Below are 26855 nucleotides of genomic sequence, written 5' to 3' on the forward strand. Positions count from 1 at the left end.
TCCACTCATCTCCTAAGATCCAGACAGCACAGGAAATGTACGATTCAAGATACGGAAAGAAAGGCAGCGTGGCCGCACTTTACTGGTTAAAGAGTCTAGAATTTGGTGGGGCTCCGGTGTGTACAAGTTGGAGCACCAGAGAACTTAGACAGAGAGCAGCAGGAAGGCCAACCCAACCTGCAAGAAGGCAAAGCAGAATGGAACGCTGAGACGCTGAAGGACTGCATAAAGAAGCAGAGTGTAAATGCGTGGCGAGGGAGCTGTGTCTCCAGGGAGCTGGTGAAGGTGGGAGAAGGGAACCGTGGAGAGCGTTTGTCCCTTTGCTGTGGAAAAACAGTTTTGGTTCCCCTTAATGGAAATACCAGTCCTAGGGTGTCTCTGGGGCAGGCGGTGAGACCCTGACCTCAAATACAATAAATCATCTCAACGAGGAAGATAAAAAAATAGAGTGCAGCGACTGGTGAGTTTCAGATAATGCGAGAAACCCGGAGCGTGTACAAAAGTTGAGTTACATTGTATCGGATTGGTCATGTGCGATCTGCACGTTCTCGAAAGCCCCTGATCAAAGCAGAATAACAAACCATAATGAATGTAATGTTAGAAGTGGAGTTTGCAGAAACAGTATTTCAGAGTGGGCACGTCTGAAGGAATTATGTGTTCAAACTTCTCTGATCAATCAAGGACACTAAGAAAGTAATATGAAGTATTAATGCTATGAGAACGAGAATGACAGCTGTAAACGAGCAGCCGAGAGGAGCCAGTGAAGTGTGAGCAAAATCCTGAACGAGCAAAAGTAAGTTGAACAAGTGGAAGTGAAGTATGTAAATGAAAGCTAATAAAGCTGAATTTGAAAAAGAGAGCCAAAGAAGTGCCAAGAAAGAGAAAACATTAACCTGTGAACTTGGGTGTTGGTTGTGCACCACCTAACCAATATTAGTCAAGTTGGCAGAAAGCTGGGGCAAGGGTAACTGGTTGCGTGACCTGTAATGGGTTGGCCCCGTGGCCTGTCAACTGCATCTAGATCATGAAGCCCCAACAACTCGAGAATTGTGAACACAACCCTGAAACAAGATAAAGCTGAACATTATTTTGTGAACCAGTGCTTGAAACTTGGGGAAGGGAACCCTAGGCTCCTTTGGAACATTGTTTTGTGAACTAGCGCTTGAAGCTTGGGGAAGGGAACCCTGAGCTCTTTTTGAACTTTATATACTGAAACCAAAAGTACTTGAAACTTGAGGAAGAGAAACCCAAGTCCTGATGGAACATTTGAAACCCATAATTGTTGGAACTATATCCTGACCTTGGGGGAGGTTGCTAGAGGCTGCTCCAAACTTTGTGTTGAACACTATTTAGTTAGAATAATGCTACACTGCATGTTTGCATTAAAGGTGAGGGCAAGCATAGATTTTGACACAGACTTTGATTTGGAAATATGCGCACAGACTTTCCTTAGTTTCTTTAGGTAGGGAAATCCCCACCATAGTTATAGGGCAAGTTAGGCATTGCACCCATTCTGATTGTGAACTCAACAATATAATTTTTGTAAACTATCTGTTGTCTGTGTCATCACTTGATACCATGCCTGTCTCACAATGGTACTCGACGTAACCTTACTCTGTTATTTAGATTTTCAGAGATAGATTTTTGGGATAATTTCTTAACATTCGTTACTGCAGGTTTTCCTCAATCCCTGAAGAACAAATTTTGTTATGGGAGCAAAGTTCCTGTGTGGATCTCTGAGAGGTGGGAGCCTCTGCAGACCATGCAGCAATCAACTATGGGCTTCATGAGTGGCATATGACACAGTCCACACTAGATAGATTCCCTGCCACCTCCCCAACTCTTACCTAGGTTCAGAAAGCAGGTCTGTCTGACTTAATCAGTGTATCCAGACGAGAGAGCAGGGTCAGGGGGGGGGGTCAGAATGGCACTCTCTTCACAGCCCAAGTACAGAGGTGGTCATACCACTTCGAAACACCTCTCAGGTGACTTCTTCCCCGGGAGTGGGCAAAGCCATAGACTCCTTTGGGTAAGCCACCTTTCCGAATTCAGATGGAGTGAGTTGCGTGTCGGATTGCTGGTATGTCGGGCCGGATTAAAGAAGTCCCCCTCTCCCCTGGATCACGCATCTACCAGCATACTGCCATCTCATTTCTACAGTGCAGAGCAGGCAGGTCCAATCAGAGAGGAGCCCAAAACTAATCATACAGGTTTGGTCTTCAAATGATCAGTAGTCCCCTCTCAGCATCTCCCGCACAGTTAAGAGCCGGGGCGAGGGGATGGCGTTTCTAAATGTTTGATCTCACAGCTGAATAAAGTATTAGTACAGGCGAGGGGCTAGGATATGAGAAAGCCAGAGCACAGTTGAAGAGACACCTGGGGAGGAGATCTCGGATTTATTGAGAGACATTCATGATGATTTACCGCTGCCTGACTTGCCAGAATAACTGGGGCATTACCGGCCAGACGGTCCGGTAAATCAGGTGGCAGCATTCGTAACTCCCCATTCCCACTTGAGTCCCATAGGACTCAATGGGAATGGGGAGGACGGAAGCACCGTTACTGTGCGCAACAGTGCCGGTGCTTCCGTCAAAGACTGCGTGCGGGTGCCGTTCCGCCCGCCAGGTCTGGCCCGCAGAACTTAGTTTGCCGGTCCGGAAACAGAGGTGTAGAGAGAGAATCCATATCATGAGTGGACAGATCGAGGCCATATAAGATGATGGGTTCAAACCTGGCCAGGTAGTAACGCCTCACAAGTAGCAATGAAAATGTACATACTCTGTGTTTCAAAAATTTCAGTTGAGCTTTGAGTTTATAGGCCTTGTAAGATAAACTAGTTTTCCAAAATACAAGGCTAGCTCTGTTAGTGAGATTGTATCCCAGATAGGTAACAGCCTTGACTCCACTTTTTCCTGCCCTATAGCCCAGGATTATGACTTCAACTTAGTACCTCTAGAGAAAAGGACCTTTGATTTGGACGCATTTGGCATGAGATTGTTGGCCACAGTATAGTCAAAAAACAGATGCATTTTCCTTCTAAGCCTTGCAGTGTTCCATCAAGCAAGATAAAATCATCCGCAGAGGCTGTTCATTCAAGCCTAATACTCCCCAACCTGATGGGTGCAATGGAAGGACCCTGCCACATTCTCTCTACATCACACACGTATAGGTTAAAGAGTATAGGGGCCAGTGTGCAGCCCTGTTTCACCCCAACAAAGGAAGAAATCTCCTGTGAAAGCGACCCTTCCTTCGTAAATCGGACACGAATGGTGGTATGAGTATGCAAAAGTGTAAGAAGTTGAACAAACATATGCAGGATATTCATATCAAGCATTTTAGATCAAAGCCTTGACCTGATGACCACATCAAATGCACAAGTCAGGTCCACTGATGCTAAAAAATCTAAAAAAAACCCCTACCTGAAATTTACTCAGAAGAGTTACTTTTAACCACACAATTCTGGTCCCTTAGAAGTAAGATGGAAAAAACTTTACTCGTAGCATCTGTCAGAGCTATAGGCCTGTAGTTGTTAGGGTCAAGCACATCCCCCTTTTTGTAAATGGGTACAATAATGGACTGTACCCAAGTGGCAGGGACAGTATGGGTCTGGAAGATATAATCGAATATAGGCTTCAGAAGCTCGGCCAATAGACTGGGAGTACAAAAGGAGGAATGCCATCAGGTTGTGGGGCACGGGAGGGCTTGAGTCTACCAATAGCCCAAACAATGTCATCTTATTCCCAGGTGCACTGTCCTACAACAGGTGTACCGAAATCAAACACCCCAGTTTCACTGAAATTCTTAGGCAGGGCACATTTATTGGAATAGAAGGTAACCAAAACATCAGCCTGTATGGGACAATCCAGACCCTCTTTATTGGTCTCAAGAGTCCTATTAACAATAGACCAAAATGTACCCTCCTTCCCCTTAGAGTTGTTCCAGCATGGTCTGGTGGGACCTAAGACATTCATTCATCCTCAGGGATCTCACAAGGTTTTTATGTCTTTGGGAGATTTTTTCTTTTAAGGGTCATATACTCAGGTGCAGTCGAAGCCTGCTTTTTGAGAGCAGCCAGATCCCTACGTTTAAAGAGCTTGGAATGGTATACTTTGGTATCTCCCAAATATCTACCCGGTTTGAAGTTAGCCTTATGACCTATCCTGCTAACCTTATAGGCGCAAGCCAATATAATGTTGTAATAAGAATCCTCAAAGCCTCTGTTCCCTGTCTTCCTGGGAGTAGTAGAAGTCGTATCGGCCAAAGATTCAGTGAGGAGATATTTAAACTGAGGGATAGTTTTCCTATTCTAAGAGACTGTCCTCCCTTGTTTGCTAATAGAGAGCCCCATAAGATCCGGTCTAAAATCGAAAGTAGGGGTAGAAACAGTCAGAGTGAATGAAAGAGGTATGTGATCTCCTAAGTCGGTATAAATGTGTTTAAGATAACTACATTTATTCCTAATCCCGTTTGCAATGTAAAAAAATCAATCCTAGAGCTATAGGTCCCTCTATGCCATGTGGTGTTAGAGACGGAGAAAGAAGGAGGGTGGTCCAACAGGGACAAGTCCCATTCCTCCAAGAAAAGATCCCATTGGATACCACGTTTAACATAAGGGTGAAGAATAGAAGGAATAGCCTCAATGTTATTTCATGATGCTCCGTCAGCACACAACGAGTTAGTCTCCTCCCAATACTATGGGCCTCATTACACGGATGGCGGTAGGGATTTACTGGTACCGGTAAAATACCGATACCAGTAAATCCCTACTGCCTTACTACGAGGTCCCTTTGCGGGTTGGGGGATTTAACGCCTGCTTTTTGCAGGCGTTAAAATCCAACCCGCTAAGGGACCTCGGAGCTAATTACGGCACCGCAAAATTGCGTTGCCGTAATTAGCGCCTTCCCCATTCCCATAGAGCCCTATGGGGCAGAAATGGGAATGGGGAAGGGCAATGGCAGAAGGGGGATTTACCGCCCCTCCAACCTTGGAATGGGGTGGTAAATCCCCTTTCCGGCAAGGCGGTGCCGGTATTGTACCGGCATGAGCCATGGCGCTAATAGCGCCATGGCTCACCGTCTACCGTGTAATGAGGCCCTATAAGTTTCCCATTGCCCATCTCATACCATTCACCAAGAACATTACTCAGGCCCGTTTCAATAGCTTCAAACTTGACCCTTAATGGGTTCCAATAGAGGTTAAGCAGCAGAATAGGCTGCAGACATTCTTCCAGATCCAGCTTAACCACCAGAAGCCATTCTTTACTGCATACAAATTCACATCTAAACCTCAAGTTGCAGTCGATCGCTACTACGAGTCCCCCCCCTAGGTCTCCCCCACCCCAACCCCCCGACCCCCAACCGCATAACAGCTGAACATGAAAGGGTATGGAAACCATCAATAACGGGGTGGACCAAAAGCATGGTTTCTTGAATCATGTATATACAAGGAAGGCCCCTGGGAGAAGAATTAGCCATAAATGTAGTCATATTTGCCCCCTACACACACATTCCATGAGATCACTTCGATCTCAATGGTGTCATGTGCACCCTGTTCCTTGTCTATTGTTTTTCAATGACTTAAGCACCGACTGGATCCAGGACCAATCTGGACCATTACTCCAAAGACTAGTGATTAATGTCAATGCTGTACTTGAGTCACATAAGGGGTTGAGATTGGACATCCCCACAGTCTCTGGTGGTTTAGTAGCAGATTCCTTAAAAGCAAGGAAGGTCTTAGCTTCAGCAACACTATAGAGTGCCACCAGCTCAAATCCCACCGACTCTGAGTTTTTCTCTTGACCTCTCGCCATATCCGCAACCATTTCAGAGTGGAAATTACTAACCATTCGAGAATTATAAGTGATGGGCAGTGACATAGCATCGATATCATCCGAAGTAAGCAATCGTAAGAGGGGGATCTTTTTAAAGATATTTAATAGATTGGTCCTATTTAGCCTTGTCGTTTTTGCATGTTTATTATTATCAATCCACCCAATTATTTTGCCCTTCTTGGCAGATGAGCTCAGTCCTAGAGGAACAGCCGCCTTAAGCTGATCCTGAAGGCCCAAAGAAGCACTGTCATTTGTAGGGCTAACCTCCTCAGACGTAGTAATTCTCTGGCAAATGTCACTCCTGGGTATATCCACTGAACCACCCACCAACGGCCCTATAGGTGGAGATCCCTCCCCATAAATAGGAGATGTAGCTAAAGGCTGCGAACCAATAGTTACCCGAGCATGTATTGTGGTAACAACCTTCCCAAAAGCAGTCATCTTGGTTTGTTTTGATTGGGGACGGTCAATTAAACTTTCCAACCATGCACTCCTGGTAGGATCCCACAGAGATGCTTGGGCCCTCCCTGATCCGTACACCGCCGCTCCATGCCAAATCATGTGGCACGGCCTGACATTCCAACTGTTCCTTAGAATTCAGACCTTCACCTCCTTGTGATGGCTTACAGGGGCTTATTGTTATGACTTGTTCCTCCTGCACGGGTATGTGCCGAAGAACCCTAAGATTAGAATTCCTCCCCTTGATTTTGGCCTCAGGCATGTTTTTTGGTTACTTAACAAATTTGGATTTCTTCTTATATTTTTTACCCATGGGAGCAGAGGACTTCGGTAGATCTGGAGTTTCATGGGTGGGAATAAGAGGAGACGTCCCCACGGTTAACACTTCAGCATCTTATTGTGAGTCTCCCCCGTCCATAAGCCCCATAGCCTCCACCAGGGTGAATGGACTGTCAGGAGCACAAATTACCTCTCCCACCTAATTTAATTCCTGGGGGTTCTGACAAAGAATCACAGGCTCCCCTCTCAAACCCCTAGTAGTAGAAGAGGATGCCCGCTCCCCAGAAATTAGAAATTCCAGTATCGTCGTGAGCTTGGCATCTAGAGTAGATAGTCTTGCATTGTATTAATCAGACAGCCCCTTATCCTCTGTAGGATTGTTATCATAAGGAGTTTTTCCATTGACAAGAACCTCCAAGAATGCCGTACGTGATACTAGTTCATTAAAAGCTGTTTGATGACCCACCAAAATCCCTCCCAGATTCTCCTGTGTCTCTCCCAAGGTCCTAAGTGCCAAATTCAAACTCACTTGCAAATTAGACAACAAGGGAGATATCAGCTCACTTTCACTTTTGTACAGCTGGACCCCCTCTAACATTTATGTCAACAATTGGGTAAGAACAGCCCAGGCACCAAGTTCTGGCAAACGAACCTTCGCGCAGACCTTGCGTCCGTCAGCCCCTCTCTTATGTCAGAGGGACATAGGACTTCACTTTGTTCCAATGCATCTAGGTCCCACCTAGGGGAAGTGTGATGTGCCCATATACCCAACCCATTCACCCTCTGTCTTCACTGGTTGGAATCTTTATGTTGGCTCCACAAGGCCCTCTGTATTCCCTGATTAGGTTCTTTATTACGACTCAGCGAGGGGCGATTACCACAGGGTCTAAAGGCTCTGTTTAGGCAAATAGAAACATCCTGGTTCGCACCCCCCTCAGACATACACTTTCTCTCCTTAATGCGATTAAATTCACCAACAATATAGGGCATATCTAAGTCTATTATTTCTTTCAGCAGATCCCCTGTAGCATCTGTAACTTGTTGAAATTAATGTTCAAGACAAACTCCCACCTGTAGCTGCTCCAAGGTAGTTGTTTTAGAGGTATCATTACCCTCATTCGTAAAAGCGGGGTTCTGTAGCTTTGTAAAGCACCCCGGTTTCGATGAGTAGTTGAATCCAGGTTTGCACCTAGATTCCTCACCGGACCCTCCGAATACAAAAACCTTCGAAGTGCCAGATGGGGGAACCACCTTCTAGGGCCGTGGTTTACTAATGGAAGTGCTTGAACCCCCACCGTTAAATGAGTTTATAAAACGCATAGAACTTCCAGCTCCCATCCTACCACTCAGATGTGCAACTTGCAATGGCGTAGAGGCATGAAATCTAACCACCCTTCTTAGAACAGGTAGGCATTCTTGCAAACATTCAGCATCAGTGAACTCGTGTGTACCCACAATAATATGGGAATTTCCCAATGTAGCTTCATCAGCATTGGTTACAGCATCAGTCAACTCATGTATGCCCCCAGTGATATGAGAGTTTCCCAATGTAGCTTCTTCAACATTGGTTTCAGGTGGAATATCTAGACACAGCTCGCCTTTATCTCATTCCAATAACACATCATTATCCAAGGCAACCTCAGTCCCACTGCCATCAAGCTAATTTGTCTCCCTTGTCCGTTTTGTGATCAAAGAGCTCATCATGCTCTGTGAAAGGTTTTTAGGTATGGGCTGTGACCCTTGTGATGATACTTTGGCCTTGATGCTGTTCATAGTGAGTGGCTAGGTAAATATAAAACTGAGCTCCTTATTACAGTTTTCTTCACTGGAGCCAAAGCCGCTTCTCAGGATAGACATAGATCACTAAGAACAGCACAAGAAATACAGCGGAAAATAAAAATAAAAGTAGCGGAAAAAATACAAGAACAAGAAACGTAACCTAAAAAAAAGGTTGCACTAAATCTAATAGGACAATGAGACTCAAAGGCCCATGGCCCGCATTCGCCTTATGTCAGATTATAAGTATCTCTCCAAACCCCTAAATCAGAAATCAGGATTAGTACAAATTGTCATAAGTTCAAAAAAGTGAGGCTCAAAGGCACAGGGCCCGCAGTCACCTCCTGTGAGCAAATATAACAGCTCAAGTTACTCGATCTCTTGAAAAGATTGTATAATAGATCCTGTAGCAGATTACTTTTCAATGAGAATAGTGAGGCTCAAAGGCACCAGGCCCCCAGTCTCCTCCCTTAAGCAATTATGTCAGTTCAGGATAGTAAATCACTTGAGAGTTCATATAACATACACCTCCCGTAACAAGTTAAATCGAAGCAAACTGTAACATTTCTCTTAAATGTCAATGTATCGCAAGGCTCAAAGGCACCAGGCCCGCAGACGCCTTGCGTAACTGACTCAATCACTTAAGCAGTGTCCAATGATCAATGTTCCGTGTACTGGCTCCAGATAGAGAAAAAAATAAAATAGATGTCGCACAACAGGGCTCCTCTCATGTGCGTCGCTTAAATGCACAGGGTATGGACGCAGATAGAAGCAGCACTTTCAGATCTATAGAGGCCGCAATAAAACATGTACAACTTGTAGCCAAGCCCCCGGAAACTCACAGCAATAAATCCAACAAGTCCATAGGTTGAAAGGCAGCGGGGCAGCGGGGCTAATGTAGCAGGGAAAGTACAAAGTAGAACTGCCTACGCTAAACAGGAACCGCACAAAGGGAGGATATTTTCACTCAGGGGGGCCCGGCAGAGAACGGCAACGAACGTGCAGACTTCAGACTGCTCGCCTAACTCTGCTCAACTCCGCTCCGCGGTCCTGAGAGTTTTTGATGTATTAGCTCCTCCTTACACCACAGCCACTGAAAAAAGATAAGCTCAGGCACCGACACAGACTGCTCGCCTAACTCTGCTCAACTTCGCTCCGCCGTCCTGAGAGTTTTTGATGTATTAGCTCCTCCTTACAGCACAGCCACTGAACAAAGACACAAGCTCAGGCACCGACATAGACTGCTCTCCTAACTCTGCTCAACAGTTTTCATTTGGTGGACCTTGCCTGTTTCGCTAACAGCTGACTAATTAAACAGTTTAGAGCAGTACCAACTCCTTTTTTAAAGCCTGGCTGATAAATGTCCTTGCATTGCTTTGCGGTGGCCCAAACAAACAGTTCCTTCAAAATAAAGGACGAAAATATCTTATACGATGAGTCTAACAAGAAGATTGGTCTGCAGTTATTATGATTTGTTCTGTCCCCTTTTTTAAAAATTAGTATTATGACAGCATCCCTCCATGAGGTAGGTATAAGGTGTAAGTGCATAATATTAGTGTACAATTCAAATAGTGCTCGCACCCATAGAGCAGGTGCCGCTTTTAGGGTAGCATTGGAGAGCCCATCTGAGCCGAGGGCATTAGAAATGTGACTTTTTTTGATCGCTCTCTGAATATTATCCACCCCAATATTCAGGCACGTCCAACCTTCAAAAACCTGTGTAGATAATACGCCTGCAACCATCTGTATGCCTCTCATACTCAATTGACCATGTAAGTTGCCAAAGTAGTCTTCCTTGATAGTGGTTGATACTTTGACCAATTTGCATATTGCTGTTTTTGTTTTCTCAACACTATCTCGCTGTCCTGGCTTCCCTCATATTCCTCTTCAATTCCTTATTTCTTAATTGCATCATCTTGTCAAATCTTTGGTAATAGGATTTCTTTTTTATTTCCCCATTTAGTTTCCTAAAAGAGGAGAAACTACTAAAAATCCCCTGAACCATCAGGACAAATTCCAATGGGGTTGCCCTGTCAAACCAGCCCTCATTGCAACAATCAACCCGCTCATTGAACTTGAGTGACAGTCTCCGGCTCCACAGCACCGCATGGTCCGTCTCTCTAATTTCCACCTTTAGCGGTTCCAAAGTGGTTGAATCCCTCCTAAAATTCCATGCTATCGTCAGCTCCAGGCGACTGTGATCACGGTTTTAGGAATAACTTCTAATGTCGTGCACAAGGGATGTAAATTCTCTGCAACAAAGATGTAGTTCAAGGTTGATTTCGTAGTTACATTTGCACAGGTATAACTTGGTGGCATAGCACCCATAATATTACCATTTAGTAAGAATACATTCCATATTTCATACTCATCTCGGATGTGTGCTCCTCTTTGTCTCTGCCTCTTTGAAATTGTGTCCTTCCTCCCATCAATATAGTGTTCTGGGTTTAGACATTCAATATTTAGGTCAGCCATCAGAATAATTGAAGCACCTTCATCAGGTATGTGGGTTGTTAATGCGTCAGATATTGCCTTTAGGAAATATTCCAAACCCATAGAGAGGAGTTTAAAATACACATAAATTATTATGGACACCCTGTTACATGACCTCTGTTAGTCCCAGCCCTTCAAAAGAACTGCCAGTAGATCTTTTCTATTGAATTCTAACTTCTCCATTGACAGGTCCATATTATGCCTTAAAACACATAAAAGACCCCCAAAAAGTCTGCCTTTGACCCCCCCACCTGTTGGCCGGTTTAAAACCTACAAAGAAGCCGTCCAGAACTGGGGGGTCAATCAACCAAATCTCCTTTACGGAAATAAAATCATAATTGGCTTTTAGTACGCTGTTACTGAACCAAGTGCTTGAAACCCTGGGTATTCCAGGAGGCCACCCTTACGTTGGTACTTCAATTTATGGTTTGAGTCGCATTCCCATGCAGGGTGTTTAGAATACGGGACCAATCCCAAACTGCTGTTATCGAATTTTCCCTGGGGAGATTGGAATCAACCCTATTTATCTTGAGTATCCCATAATTCAGCCCTGATTTCACACACATTACCAAAGGCTCTCATGAAATAGGCAAAGTTTACACGAAGGTGCTGTTGATGGCCAATCCTGACCCCTAGTTTCCAAATTTTCTCTGAGCTCTGAGAAACCTGAGGGTATCCTCACACGGACTCAGGTGACCAGGGAAAGGCCATCGCTTTTGGATCCTGACCCTGTGGGTGGAGAAGCAAGGGAGGATCACCTGGATGGGAGGGTCTTTGGGGATCGGGTAGAGGATATCCGCAGGCGAGACATGGTATCCCCCTTTCCCTTATGAAGACTAGCCCAACCCTCCCACGGCCTTTATGGGCTATTGTAACACATCTCCCCACATTTTGCATTTTTCAAGCCACTATTGTACTGGGATGAGGAAGAGGCACCTAAGAGTGGTGAACACTAGTAAGTAATTTCACCACTCTAGTACTGAGACAAAGAAGAGGCCTCCTAAGTATTGTAAAGATCTATGGTCAGGCAATTGGACTAAATGACCACCACCTGTGTCACTTAGGAAGCCCAACGGATATAAAAGGCAGGCTTTTCCCAAGAAGAGAGGTTGCACAGCAAGCTGGAGCATGGAGCCGGATAGAGCTGGAAGCTGGTGAACTAAAGTGACTGGAGCGGGAGACGCAAGTGCGTGAAGCAGTGTCGGGAAAGGACCAGAGACGCCAGGGCCGGAAGCAGTCTCAGAAAAGGTTGGTATGTCCTGTGTACCTTCCGTGTCGGACCCAAGCAGGAACTGTGGGTCGCCGAAGCACTCCGGTCATCGCAGACCAGTGGGAGAGTGAGCATCACTCTACCCAAACTCCGTGAGAGAAGAGCAGAGACCATGGAAGCTGGGAGGGCACAGCAATGAAATGGAACAAAGTTGGCAGGAGCTGCCGCCTGAGGCCGGTGAGTGCAGATGGTAAACACTCATACCGGGGCGCTCCGAAAACCTGCAATAAGCTTTTCTTGAATGTCAAATGTTGTGAAAACAGTCTTAAGCACTTTTTAATACTGAAACGAGTGCTTATAATGAATTGAAGATAGTTTCAAGGGTGAAACAGATAGGTTTTGAATAACGAACAAACTGAAAGCATTATTGAATACCATACAGAACTAAAGCAACATGTAAGTATGATTGAATAAGCATTTTGAATGTGCACAGAGACAAACCAAATAATGAGAATGTTTTGAATCGAACAAAAGCAATGTTGTGCAGGTCGCAAATACCATAAACAAGTGTTGGCAAAGCAAGTTGATTGAAATACAAGTGTTGGCAAAGCAAGTAAAATCCCAAGAAGGATGTGAAGAGAAGAAAAACAAGTATTGACACAAGCTAAGTGGTCAAGGAACTATGGGTAAAGAGGAAACCTATATTGGCAAGAGCCAGATAAGTCTCAAAAGCATAAACAAGTGAATGGTGACCAAGGTAGCCACTGTAAAGTGTTGGAAGAAGATCATTCTAATACAAGAAATACTTTTCACTGTCAATGGAAAACAGTGGACAATTGTTATTAAAGCAGATGGAAAAGGGGTATCGGTTGCGTGACCTGTGATGGGTGGGCCGTGTGGTCTGTCAACTGCGCCTAGACAGAGTGCCCTGCATGAAAAGCAAATGAAAGGAGGAATTAGGAGTGGTAATAACAAGAGGAGCAAGTCAATGAAAATACACGTGGAAAGACTTGTGTTGTAACAGACGTTTGTTGGTGAACCAGAGAAATTACCCAGAATAAGAGGGTTGGGGAGAATCCCAATCCTTTGAGAACTATTTTGTTTTGAAATTTGAGAACTGTTGCGTTTTAAACTGTGAGCCTTCTATCTTGGACTTTGGAAAGGGAACCCCAAGCCTTTGTGTAACTGTCTTGGACTTGGGGAATGGAACCCCAAGACTTTGTGGAACTATCTTGAACTTGGAGAAGGGAACCCTGAGAGTTTTGTTGAACTGCTGTAAACTTGGAAGGGGATCTGAGCAGTAAGCCAGGGGCTGGGAGAAGCTCAGAATGTTGTTTGGAACACTATTTTATTGCTGACAACCCTACACATTGTTTAGCTTTAGTTGTGAGGGCAAGTAAAAGTTTTGGACACAGACAGACTTTTAAGTTGAACTCTTTAACTCAGACTTTACTTAGTTTTGTTAGGTAGGGAAATCCCAACTTAGCTTAGGGCAAGTTAGGCCTTCATCCATCCTGACATTTAAGTTAAATAAAACAAGTTTGTTTGAACTTTGAATCTGTTGTCTGTGTCTTGCTTCATGATGCCTTCACTGCTCCTTACCCATCTGATTTAGTGCATCTACTTCAGACAAAATGTAGTTTTCGAATCAAGCTTGACAAGAAGCCCAATTTAATTACAGCCACACGTTCATTGTCAAAGAATTCCACCCTCGACAAGTCACTTGAGGAAATCAATGACATATTTGGTAACTCCGGTAACAGTGCCAGAATGTATTGCCTATTTAGGGTCAAAATACCCTTAACTGTGAATTTACATTCAAGGTATAAATAATACAGTAATTGCCCCCTGTGAAAAACCTCATGGTTTTTCCCTTCCCACTCCCGGGAGATCCTCTAAACAAGTGGCCTGGGGAGGGCCATCACTTTTGGATCCCGACCCTGGGGGAAGACTAGCGAGGGAGGATCACCTGGGTAGGTGGTCCTGTGGAATTGGGGAGGGATTACCCAAAGGTGAAACATGGTATCCCCCCTTTTCAAACACCTCACTACCCGACATTGCCTCAGCCTATATGGCTTACTGTTCCCCAGACACCCACTTTCCCCATTCCTTTAACGAATGGATTGAGACGAGGAAGAGCAGCATTTCACCAATATACTCTGCCTTTCCAAAACACCATGGTCCCATTAAAACTACACTCAGAGGCACTCCAATATTTTCATGAATGTACCACTAACAAAGATTGTATCCACCTGAAGCCTGTTAATACTCCACAGGTGTATAAAATGAATAGCTGCAAGCAACAGAATGAACAATTTGAAGCCCAAGAAGGAACCCGAGTCAGAGAACGAGCTAACTTGCAACTGGGAAAGTCTGAGCACCTTGAGGGTCGCTGTCTGAGAGCAGAGCGCTGAGACACTGAGAGCCCATGGTTTGAGAAGGCTAGAGAAAACGTGGTGAGGGAGCAATGTCTCCAACGATCCAGAAGGAGTTTGCGTGGCATGCTGATCTCTGATGGTAAGTCCTTGATGATGTGCTCGTTCCCCTGGGCCAGCGAGGCAGCCCAGCAGTGTCTGAGGGGCAGGTGAGGAGCCCCCGATATCGACACAACATAACCAAAAAAGCTATGTTGAAGTAATCACAACCAGTGAGTTCAAAGTGAGATGGGAGCCTGGTTGGTGAAAGACGAGAAGCGCAAGAGATAATTGGTTGCAAAAGAAGACAAGCGTAGGATGAAAGATGCGCTGAAGAGAACACTTCATGTGAACTGTAAGGTGAAAGCAATAATTGTGAAAGCGAAGGAAACAAAGTAACGGAGTGATCGCGTGTACGTTTACACATTGTCGAATGACTGTTGAAATTGAATCACTCTCTGAAAGTGCAGGGGAGCTGTGCGAAGCTCAAAGTAGGAGAAAAATAGAAAGCATGAGAGGGGAGCTCCGTGAATTAGGAAGAGCGAGCTGAAAGCCCAAAAGAAGCTAAAGGGTGCCGGGGGCAGGACCCTGTTTGTGAACTGTGATCAAAGCAAAAGTGCCGAGGGGGCATGATCTCATGTTACCAAGGTATCAGAGTGGTCTGACACAGGGCTGAGTAAAACTGTGCGCTCTCGAAAGTCTCTGATATGAAGAAATGTTGAGTTGTTGAGAACTGTTGGGGAAGGGAACCCTGTTTGTGAACAAGAGAATCTGATGTGAAGAGAAACCATTGAACTGACAAGTTGTTGTAGGGGAAGGTAATCCCCTGATGAAACTTGAGCAAGAGAGTCTTGTGAAAGCAAAATATTGTGAACAGTGAAATTCCTGAGAGAAGGTGACGAGAAGGGCTTCGAAGTCTGTGGAGAAAGAAAGCCCTTAGCAACCTGAAGGAACTTTGTGTGAACTATTTGAACCCAAGGAACTTATATTATTGGAAAAAACTAAGATTGAAAATAAAATGTTCTTTTGGAGCAGTTTTTTCTGTTCCTCCTGCGAGAGTGCATGTTGTCTTAACCAGTTGTGACTGAGGAAAAGCAAAGACTAAAATAACATAAATAATTGTGAAGATAATTCTTCATGTGAACCACATTTGAAGTTCCTGGTATAAGGCACTGTGCGTCATGCCTACAGTTAAAAAAACATGTCTAATTATTCATAGTCCTTTTATTGATACCAAACAGTGATTTCATTGATTTGATTTATTATTTTTAAGTGGCACTTATATGGTCCATAGGCAACAGTTGCTTTTAATATTTTCAGCATTTCTAGCCCACAACAAACGCCAACTAGCCGGTCTATTGCCCAAAGAATGAGTGCTAAATGAATAGAGGTTAGATTTGATTGAAAAGCTGGGTTTTTTAACAATCCTTTTAAGGTCAAATGTTCACGGATGATGCATATCTCGAGCATAAAATGGTTGCATGACCTTGATGCAAAAAAGGTGACATAGCTTCCTAATTTGTAAAAGTAAGGGCATGGTAGAGGTTTTCCTGAAGATGAGCGAAGGCTGCTAGTATTTGGGTGGGGCAGGACATCCAGATTTGTGGAAGTCACATTGTGTGATGCACAGGAATTTTGATTGAATACACCTAACGACTAGTGGCCAACAAAGCAAAGAAAATGTTGAAAAGATACAACTTGTAAGCAATGTTCCCTCTAATTATTTAGCTCTATGTGCGAAAACTGGTTTGCTGTTGTGCGCACATTATTTTCCATGTGCGCAACTGACTAATGAGGTAAGCCACTTTGTGAGCGTGCGTATGTAGTGAACTACCATCGCAGAAGAGAGTTTGGAAAGTAATTTCCTCTTCCCAGCCACTTCAATTCTTGACAAATCTTACTACGCTTTTACAAACACAAAGGCTAAAAATAGAATGTTATATGTGATTAAACAGAAAACTCAACCAGTCCAAGACTTGAACATCTGCCACAGTACCTTGCAAATGTTTTATGCCACTGGAAAATCACTCATGTGTACTACAAACCACAAATATACCTCGTCATAAACTGATGTGGCTGCCAAGAAATTCAGACAGGAGTTCAAGTGTCACTTTAATGAAGTAATTCAAGGGCCAGGAGAACATGCGTCTAATAATTTGTGTAAGGATCAGAATAGCTGCACCTCAGAATATGATGATCAAATATTCCTGTGCCTCTGCTTGCTATCCACATTACATTGTCCTTTGGGTATTGATAACACTAGCCTTACAGCCAAGAGACATATACACCATCCATTTTTACTCCCTAAATATGAAAATGTGCCCACCAAAAACGAGAAAAAAATGAACATTTTGTTTCATCAACCCAAAAAGCTCCACTGATATTTTGTCTATCCTTTAGCAAACGAGCAACACATTTCCTTCAGTGTACTGCCGAAACATCTGACTTGCTTTTTTTTAATTTTCTGCTTTGATCATCACCCGCGAGAAGTGATGACCTGTGTTCTTCCACTCTTACCCTTCCCCGGCCCCTGTGGTTGCCTACAATATGAGTTGATAGAGCACTGTAAAACGTGAGGGATTGTAGTAGTAAGCACTCACTGGGATATATGCAGAGCCACAATACTTTGCAAGCAAGGCATATTTAATGCCTCAACATATTATGTGCATTTTAAGATGCCATTACTCTGCATGTACGCAATTCTTTTGCAGCGCATACAAGATTGTTTGCAACATACCCCACACTTATATCATTGTGTAGGATTACACAGTGCTCAGTGAAACTGTTTTTTGCATAGCAGCGAGTTACCATATAATGTATGATGGTCTATGCCTAAAGGAACTCTGAACACTTGGAAACGAGGTAGATTGTGTGAAATCATTCTCCTGTCTGACTATCCGGTGCCCTGATAATATGGACGGGTAATCCCAGGCATAGTTCATACCCATTATCCCTTGTCGGCAAAGTAAATGATATTGCAATGTAGCTCTCTACTTATAGGGTAATGTTATTAATGTTAAAGTAGGAGCCGCTGAGCATCACATTTGTCTCCTAAAAATCCTTACAGGGCAAATTAATATTTTAGTTTTATAATGTGTTCACTAGCAAGGGCGCCCCTTCAAAGCACTTGCCTCACATATGTACAAAGAAGAGGAAGTATGGGATAAGGTTACACATCCAGGTAGCCTGCTTATTTACAGTCAGTATCCGATATTTTAGCTGGTAGTTAGATTGTATTGTGCTTTTGGTAAGGCACAATGAGTAACAGAAATTCTGGCACTTGAATGTTATTCCTGTTATTCATATCATTCATATTACAACAAACATAAAACCATATCATATCAAGCCAACCATGCCATATCATATCAAGTGGATGTAGGTACACATCTGTTAACCTTTCGCAGAGCCAAGAGAGGAGAAGTCAAGGTTGTCCGGTACTATCTTAATGTGCTCTGGGGCAGAAGTTCATAAGGTCAAAGTGTGGTAGAATCGAGTTTAGGAGTCATAGGTGGGGAGGGAACATTATTTGGTTAATGTGTGCAGGCATATCTTGGTTAGATTCTTCAGTTAATGGAGCCAGTTTTTCATATTAGTTTTAACCTCATGTGTGTATTTTGCTGTTAGGGATTTTAGGTGTTTACGGTCACCCTTGCATAGTAGCGTAATGCAAATTAGCAGAATATCAAGACTAGTTGCTTATTTTAAGAGAAAGCTAATTTCAATTTATTGCCGTGGCTTGTGCTTTATTACATGTTTTTGAATATGTGTGAATTGTCTGTGTGCGCTGCTAAAAATCTTCTGAGCGGCACCCAGAAGGAAGCTGGGCAAGCGCACATGCGCACAGCTTAGTGGGAACACTGCTTGTAAGGTAAATCCACAAAATAGGATAAAGAAGCTGCTACCTTGATTAAAGGTATAGCTTCCTCAGTATGCTATTTGAATATTGAGAAAATAATTTGCTACTGGACGTGTGACATGCTTTTCTATTGTCTCACAGGCACTGGATAAGATGGAGGGCGAGTGGGAGAATATCCTATTCAGTGTGCTGCCATACAAGGAAACAGGAACTTACATCTTGAAGAGTCCTGATGAAGCTTCACAGTTACTGGATGACCATATTGTGATGACCCAGAGCATGTCATTTTCCCCTTTCAAGAAGCCTTTTGAAGTGAGGATTAGTACCTGGGAAGGCAAACTCCGGATGACACAGGTAAGGTGATGTGGAGGTAGCGGGCAGAATATGTCCACAGATATACCAACCTATTTTTCTAATCACAATGATCTTTAAAGTTCAACCGCGAGCTCGCCTTGGAAGAATTCCATCAGCAAATCCTGGAAGAATAGATGACCTCGGTTTGTGTTATTCCCTTTTATTGTGTGACATCGTCATCATCATTTGGTAGCATCTAAGAGGGAGATTAATGCACAAACAGGGAGAATTCACTAGAGATGGGGAATTTTATATGCAAGAATGTTTTAAAATATCTTTTATTAGAATTTACAATCATTTGGTATGCTCCTGGGCTTGCATTGTAGTAAGGGTTACTTTAGGAGTGAGAAATTCTAAAAATGTCAACCTGATTTTCCAATAAATGCTGAACTGTGAGTTTTTGAAATTGATGTACCATAAAAGTTTCAAATCCTATCTGTAAATGTTTGAATGCCATGTTTTGATTTTCTTCATGCTACTCCTTTTACAGAAAGACACAGAATAGTAGGACACAAAGCTAATATTTAATATTTCTTCACTTTGATGTGGCTTTGTGGTGATGGTAAGGTGCCTTATACATCACTCAAATAAATGTTAAGATCGCCTCCACATAGTAAGACTATGGTTTTCAAGGGATTATCCTTTAAGAAAATGTAATAGCTCCCCTTAGAGCTATTACATTTTCAAATAATTGTCATCAATGACAATGTTAAAAAAATAACCTAGTATTTTCTGAGGCGTGTACTGAGTTCAGATGTATTTATTTTGCGTGAATTCCTTCCACCCGTCGATTCATCATCTCAAAAATTTCTTCTAGACCCAATTTTCCGTCTTCAGAATCTTTTTCAACCCACCAAGGGGGTACTGCAGCTCTTCATCAGCTCTCGTCTACATTGTTGGGTGGGGCCCATGACTGTGGATGTGCCATCATTGGTGGTATATATTGATCTGTCTTCTCAAAGCCAATGTTGGTATCAGATCCACACCAGCATTGTGTTTGGTGCTTGGGCCCAGATCATGACACTGAGGAGTGCATCTCTTGCCAATCCATTCACTGTAAGGCCGTTGGGGAGAATGTCACCACTTTTCGCATGACTGGAAACCTCTAATAAGACTCTGGCCCCATTTTAATCTTTGAATTCTAAAGGAAAAAAAGCATGGCTAATCATAAAGGAAGCAAGTCCCAGCCCTGTGACAAAGGCATGAAAAAAGGACAAAAAGAAAAAATAAGCACAGGAGATTTAATTCCCAGAGTTGGTCTTCCTACAGACACAACTCTTCTTTGACATCTAATAAACAACTCCATCACATCTGGACACAGGAGTCAGCCTCAGAGTAAGTGCAATCAGAGAGTACAGTATTCCCATTGTTTTTTGGTACCATCCTTCATCTGCTGATGCTAGCATTTTATTTGTGTTACAACAAGTTCAAGATGGGCACTCCTGCCCATATCCTTTACTTCCTGAACCTTCAGGACTGGCTGGTATCCCTGGACCTTCAGGACATATATCATTAGCCCTGCAGACCTGTAGGTTTGCCATTCATCAGCCCAGGGCTTTCATCATGCTGCTGGCTGTGGTTGCCACTCATCTCGGGAGAAACAAGATTTTTTTTGTTTTTGTTTTTTGTATTTTTTTGGCATGCTTACCCAAGTCACCTTTATTTTCATTTTGTTTAAACAGCTTCTCAGCATCATGTGCATTTACGTGTCTTTACCACTGCCATCTACCAACCCTCCCCCCTTAACTCAAGCCTACTCCACTGCCCCTTCAATGTCAATTGTCATTCCTACAGGGCACTACCCCTTCACTGCTCCCAGAGGTGTCGTGTTCGCTTGGACTGGCCTGGGTGGACCCCGACAGTGTGGACACAAGTTGTCTCCATGCTATCAGTGATCCCACTTCGTCCTCCTACCCCCTGTTGGCCGCATCATACCATACTACCGTTTCCGCTTCAGCCCATTTTAGTAGATCTTGCCACCACACCTCTATCCTAGGTCTATGGCGCACTTTCCAACCCATAGCTATTCTACGTTTGGCCAGAATGTAGGCCAAATCCTTAAGTTTGCACACATGTTTCAGGTTACATGGTGTGGTGAATCCTCCTACCATGCATGCCCACACGGATTCCACCTCTAGCTTAATTCCTTTCTCAGTTAAGCAGTGGTTGACTTCACCCCAGAATTTCGCCACCTCCGGGCATGCCCAGAACATGTGCATCATCCCTGCATTCACCTACCCGCATTTAGGGCATGTTTGTGTCTCTGTGCTCATGAATCGGGCGATCTTTTGAGGCGTCCTGTATGCCCTGTGGGTTACATATAGCTGGATCTGTTGTAGTCTTGCGTTCCTGGACACCTTTTTATGGTATGTTTGTGCTTTTTCCCATTGCCCATCATGCATAGGTTCCCCCGCGTACTCCTCCCACTCCTGTCTCAGCTGGGACACTTCCTTTCCCACCCTGGGCATCACCAGTTCATAGATCCGGGATATCTCATGCCCCCCTTCCGAGATGTCATATATCATTTCTATGCCCGTATCTGGTTGTTCTAGTTCTGTTTCGGACCATGTCTCTCTCACCCATCTTACCTATCTGGTGTAGGTGATATATTGCCCGGGGTGTACTCCGGTTTCTTGGACTAACATTTGGAATTCGAGTACCTTCCCATCTCGCCACACATCTCCCAATGTTGCTATGCCTACCGGTTCCCAATGTTTATGAATCGTCTTTCTTAGTTGCTCATCCACTCCCCGCAGCGCCACTAGCGGCACTTGAGGGGAGCACGGGGTCGGGTTATCCATAGCCTGACATGCCTTGCGCCATGTCTTCCAGCCCAATTCCAGCAGCCTCAATCGCCCTTTTAACTCTGATTTGGGTAGCCATATCAGTTCTTTCAGGAAAAAAGGGGCGCATTCATCCCTCAACAGTCTGGATTCTGCTGTTGTATCTTCCGTTAGCCACTTAGCTACATACTGTAGCAGCCCGGCCAGATGGTATATCTCAAAGTTATGCAAATGTATGCCCCCTTTATCATACGTGTTTTGTAGTTTCCATAGGGCAATCCTATTTCTGGTATTGTGCCAAATAAAGCCTCTACATTAGCTCTGAAGTTTACCAAAAAAATGTCTGGGCAACATGTATGGGATATTTACAAAAAAGTGTAACAGCCTAGGCAATACCACCATCTTCAACAATGCCACCCTCCCCACCATGGCTAGGGGAGTTTAGCCCAGAACCTCATGCTGTATTCAATGTTTGTTACTGCTTTCTCTGTGTTATGTTTGTGTTCATCTTCTACCGCGTGATATATATCGATCCCCAAGTATCTAAACGTTCTGGTCACCCAGGGTATCTGTACAACTGGTAGGTTTTCTTATGGGATTCCTTTGTATCTCCCTAGGGGAAATATACACTTCTTTTTGGGGTTGACCACTATGCCGGAGAGTAACGCATATCGCTCCATCACTTCGAAAATATATTGCAGGTTTTCCTCCAGGTACCTTAGGTACAGCAGCACGTCGTATGCATACAATGATATTAGGTGCGGCCCCCCCTTGTATTGTTGTCTTAGATCGCTAAAGGTTCTAGTGCTAGGATGTACAGCATCGGAGACCATGGGCAACCTTGTCTAGTTCCTCTGCTGAGTTGCTATTTGTCTGAAATAATCGCTCCCGTTTTGACTCTGACTAGTGGCAAGCTATACAACAGTTTCACCCACCTCAGATACCTGGGCTCCATTCCATATTCCTTCCAGGCCGCCATCAGCCAGGGCCATCTTACAGAGTCAAAGGCTATTGCAGGCTATTTCAGAGGCGTTGCCTTCTGCCTGTTCTATGACGCGGTGGATCGTTCTATGGTTATCGGATATACTTCTACTCGGAAAGTATCAAGTCTGATCAGGGTGTATATATTTGCTTATGACCAGTTTAAGTCTGTTTGCCAGCACCGTTGTGAGGATTTTACTATCTTGGTTTAGCATAGATAGCGGTCTTTACGACCCGCAGTCTGTGCTTGGCTTATTAGGTTTGAGAAGCGGAATGATTATTGCCTCCCTCAGAGATTCCGGTAGTCTCCCTGTCTTGAAAGCCTCATTTAGCATTGCCAATAACGGGAGAGCACCTCCAGCCTGTATGTTTTGTAAAACTTGCTAGGGAGCCCATCCGCCCCTGGGGCTTTGCTAGTGGGTAATTGTTTGACCACTGTTTCTGGCTCCTCTAATGTAATTGGGGCGTCTAGGTTCGCTCTCTCTTCTACACTTAGTTTAGGTAACCCGATATCCTCTAATGTCTTCCTGATCTCCTGCTCTTCTGTCCCCCCAGCGTCTTCGTATAGGTGTTGATAGAATTTAAGAAATCCCCCATTTACGCTCTCTTGGGTATCCCATATTTGGCCATTTTCTCCCTTTATCTCTCTTATCGCTAATCTGGGCGTCTCATTTATATATAGCCATTCCAGCGGCCTCCCCGGTTTATCCCCCATACATGTTGTCTTTCTATGTATTTCTTATAGTTTAGGTTACATAGTCTTTCCCAGTACCCACCACATTCTTGTTGTAGTTGGCTCATAGTTTCAGCGTCCTCCTGTGAGATATCTGCTTTACCCATGATTACTTCTAGTTTCCTTTCTGCTTCTTGTAACTCATGTGTTATGCCCCCTTGGAGCCCTTTGGATTTGGATATAGCTGCACGCCTCACCACCACCTTAAACGCCTCCCACAGACTACCCTCTGATGCTACGCTGCCGGTGTTATCCCCAGAATATTCTATTATTTCCTCCCTCAGGTCCTCTCTGAATGCTGTGTCTTTCAGTGCTTCAGCTCTAAGCCTCCACTTTGGGATCTTAGCTCTGGGGGGCTGGTGTTGCCATGTTAGGACTAAAGGTGAGTGGTCCGATAATACCCTTGCTTTATATTCCGACCTCACCATCTCTATGTGTTGATGATGCACAATTCTCTGTTTTCCAGCATTCCCTGTATCACCACCCTCCTCCCGTCCGGCTCCACTGTGGCCTGCAACAGCTGAAAGGGTACATGTGGCGCGACCCAGGTAATTACCCCCCTGGCATATGCCGAATACGTTGCTCCAATAGTGGACCCCTCCATTTTTTCTTTATCACCTCCTGTTTCTCTTTTGTGAGGCGAGTTTCCTGTAATAAGGCTATGTCTATTTTTTGCCTCCTCAGGTACATCATGATCTTGTTCCTCTTCAAGTAGCTGTTGAGTCCCATGACGTTCCAGGTCGCTACTCTAAGGTCTCCCATCTTCATCCATATACCGTCCCACCACCGTCCTCCCTTGTCCTCCGCCCAATGCGCTGTAGCGCGTGGATGCAAGCTCGTTCCCTAACAATTTTCACTGCAAACTCCCCAACTCCCCCCGACCCCTCGTCCTCCCTGTCCCCATCTGTTGCCCAGCTCCATCCCTGGATCTCAAGCTATCCTGCATTTAGTCCTACTCTGGCTATGCCGGTACTAGGAACACAGCAGGGGGTTGCCGCACTACTGGCAACCACACTAATCTATCTAATGGGGTATGATAGTTCAGGCCGTCTGAATCCTCCGCTCCACTGGTCGGCCATCTTGCTTAAGCATATATGCGGGACCCTCATAAATCCATTCACCAGCCTTACTCCCTGCTTCTATCAATTCTGGCCCCAGTTGGGTGCGCAATGTGCCGCTTTCCTCCACTCGGCAGCTCTACATTTCAGAGAGTGAATTCGGCACAACTGTTTTTGCTTTATGTCCTGCTTTGCAGCTTCAATTTCAGCAGGTCTGCGGTGCGCACCCCCGAGTCAAGCTATTTCGAGCGGGTCATGCGTTTCGCAGTATGGCTTTGTGCTGCACGTACCTCAGGGTTGCGCCTTCGTACAGCGTGTTGCGTGGGCCGGCTTTCACTTTCTTTCCGCGAGCATGCCCTGGTGCTGCACGTCTGTCCTTCCGAGTGGGCACCTCACCATTCTCTTTTCCTTATTATCTTCTTATGCTTACAGCATTGCCATGTCTTGCGCCTAGGTGTCGGTCCGTTCGGGTTCTTTGTTCAGCGGGGCAGCCATTTTAGCTGTGCACTGGTGAAGACCCCGCGGCTCGACCTTTTGCAAATATCTCCGATCTAATCTGATTCCAATCTAGCACGCTGTGTTCAGCTCGCTTTCCCACAGCCTCCCCTCATTTTGGGGGCCGTTTGCATTGAGTTTGCCGGGCGGGCATGTAAAGGATTCTTCAGGATCATCAGTAGGTCCGAAGCCACCCAACCTCTCACATGGCTAGTTAGCCACGCCTCCCTCAGGAGAAACAAGATTCATGTCTTTCACTACTCGCCTGTTCTCTAGGGTCTGTCTCCAACCTCTTGTACCAGACATGCCATCTGCTACACAGCTTGGGATTTTCTTTCAACTTCAAAAAGTCCTAAATCAACCTTCTCAAACCTTCTTGTTTGTTCAACACCTGAGCACCAGTTCATCAACATCCTCCAGACAGTTCAATATGTTAATTCCCAGACTTGGATCCTAGTTTCAGCTTTTCTCCACTTTCTCAGTTCCTGGACTCTTGCATCGTTCTGGTGCTAGGATGCTCATAACACTTAAGGCCACTCCAGTGGCTTATGTGCTGTCAATGTTGTCACTTCGGGGACAATCTGACAGACATCATGCACGTCTAGAAAAAGGTGTCCCAGGACCTCATGTGGCCCTCACACACCTTGCAAAGGAAGAAAACATTTTGGCACACTTGACCTCAGGTCAGACCTCACAGCCATCTCATTGAAGGACTGGAGAGCTCACCTGGATGATCTGATGGCGAAGGGACAGTTGTCTCATATGCAAGTAAATCACAACATCAAATACTTGGAACTTAGTACCATCGGAGTGGGACCTTGTGCCTTTCTTCTCTCTGTGCAGGGCAGGTGTGTCCAGATTGGAATGGACAGACAACACCATGTTGTGCATTACCTCAACAAGAGAGCCAGTGTAGGCTCACTACTTCTGTGCACAGTGGCAATGAGACTGCCATTCTGGGAACGGGAGAACAACATCTCCCTGATGGCAGCCCGTTTGGCAGGGATGGATAATTTTGCTTTGGGTGCTCTGATCAGACACTTGTCAATCTACCACTACTGAGAACTGTGTCCAGAGCTTTTGGACAGGATCTTCACCTCTATAGGGACCCCACAGGTTGACCTCTTTGCCCCAAGTATCTACCTAAAGTGGGAGTCCTGCTACAAGGAATTTCCACCAAAGGACACCCATTGATTGGACAGTGGAATTGCAATCTTCTCTGTGTTCCTCCGATTCCCGTCATCCATTTGGTTCCCAGGAGATTGTAGAGGTTGGGGTTCACCTGGGCTAAGAGGATATGGTGCACACAACTTCTGGAAATGTTAATCTGTCAGCCCTGGTACCTCCCTGTGGTAGTGGATTTGTTCTCCCAGTCAGACAGCAGAGACGTTTATCCAAGCCGGGGCTGTCTCTACCTTCAATGTGTGCTGTGAGAAAACAGGTAGGACCTGTCTGATTAGGTCCTGGGCCTACACTTTTGTACCAGGCAGCTGCAGATAGCTTATGTTTTCCAGGTGATACAGGGAGAAGATTCGGAACCCCTCATCTAGCACAACCTCCGTTGTACTCCATTTTCTGCTTCCTCTAATACAGGGAGCCCTTCAGATTGGCATTGTGTAAGGAGTGCTTGGTGGCAATTTCAGTCCTTAGAAAGAACAAAATCTGAACAGGGTTCCTTCTTTGGTGATGAATATCTGTTGCTGTGAGGAGAGCCAGGTCTGTGAAATAGAAGATGGATCACAGAAGCAAGGGGACATAGGGAGCCGTTTCATAGGGAGCAAGGGAACAAAGTGAGGTGGTTTTAATGTGCACAGCAAAAAGCCATACAGCCGATGGTTGCAGAAAGCATTTGGAGAGAAAGCAACTGTTTGGAGATGCAGAGCGCATCCAGAGTGCAGTAGGCTGCTGAGATACAGATGGACAACAGTCCATGTGATATTCAACATTTGCGTACCAGTCTACTGAACTCAAGGTCCGGAGCTGTGGGGAGCCGAGTGTTGTGAATGCTATCCCACCGTATTCGTTTTAAAATGATTAAGCAGCATGTTGGTTGCGGTTTCTCTGCTTCTGAGTACAGAAAGAAATGGGCATAACTAAGTTTATTGGGCGAAGCAGGCTACATATACACCATCCA

At 44.7% G+C, this 26855-nt stretch overlaps 1 protein-coding gene across 1 annotated transcript in view; it reads left to right on the forward strand.

Annotated features, from left to right (window-relative positions):
• DNAH1 (dynein axonemal heavy chain 1) overlaps positions 1-26855 on the forward strand; it is a 3604831-nt gene that overhangs the window by 1187730 nt on the left and 2390246 nt on the right. The window contains exon 21 of the mRNA XM_069644003.1: positions 18459-18671. Within this exon, the coding sequence (XP_069500104.1) occupies positions 18459-18671 (213 nt within the window). The remainder of the gene's footprint in view (positions 1-18458; positions 18672-26855) is intronic.

Source organism: Ambystoma mexicanum, chromosome 2p (assembly GCF_040938575.1).
Source record: "Ambystoma mexicanum isolate Mex_15411 chromosome 2p, UKY_AmexF1_1, whole genome shotgun sequence".
In the NCBI taxonomy this organism is placed as follows: domain Eukaryota; kingdom Metazoa; phylum Chordata; class Amphibia; order Caudata; family Ambystomatidae; genus Ambystoma; species Ambystoma mexicanum.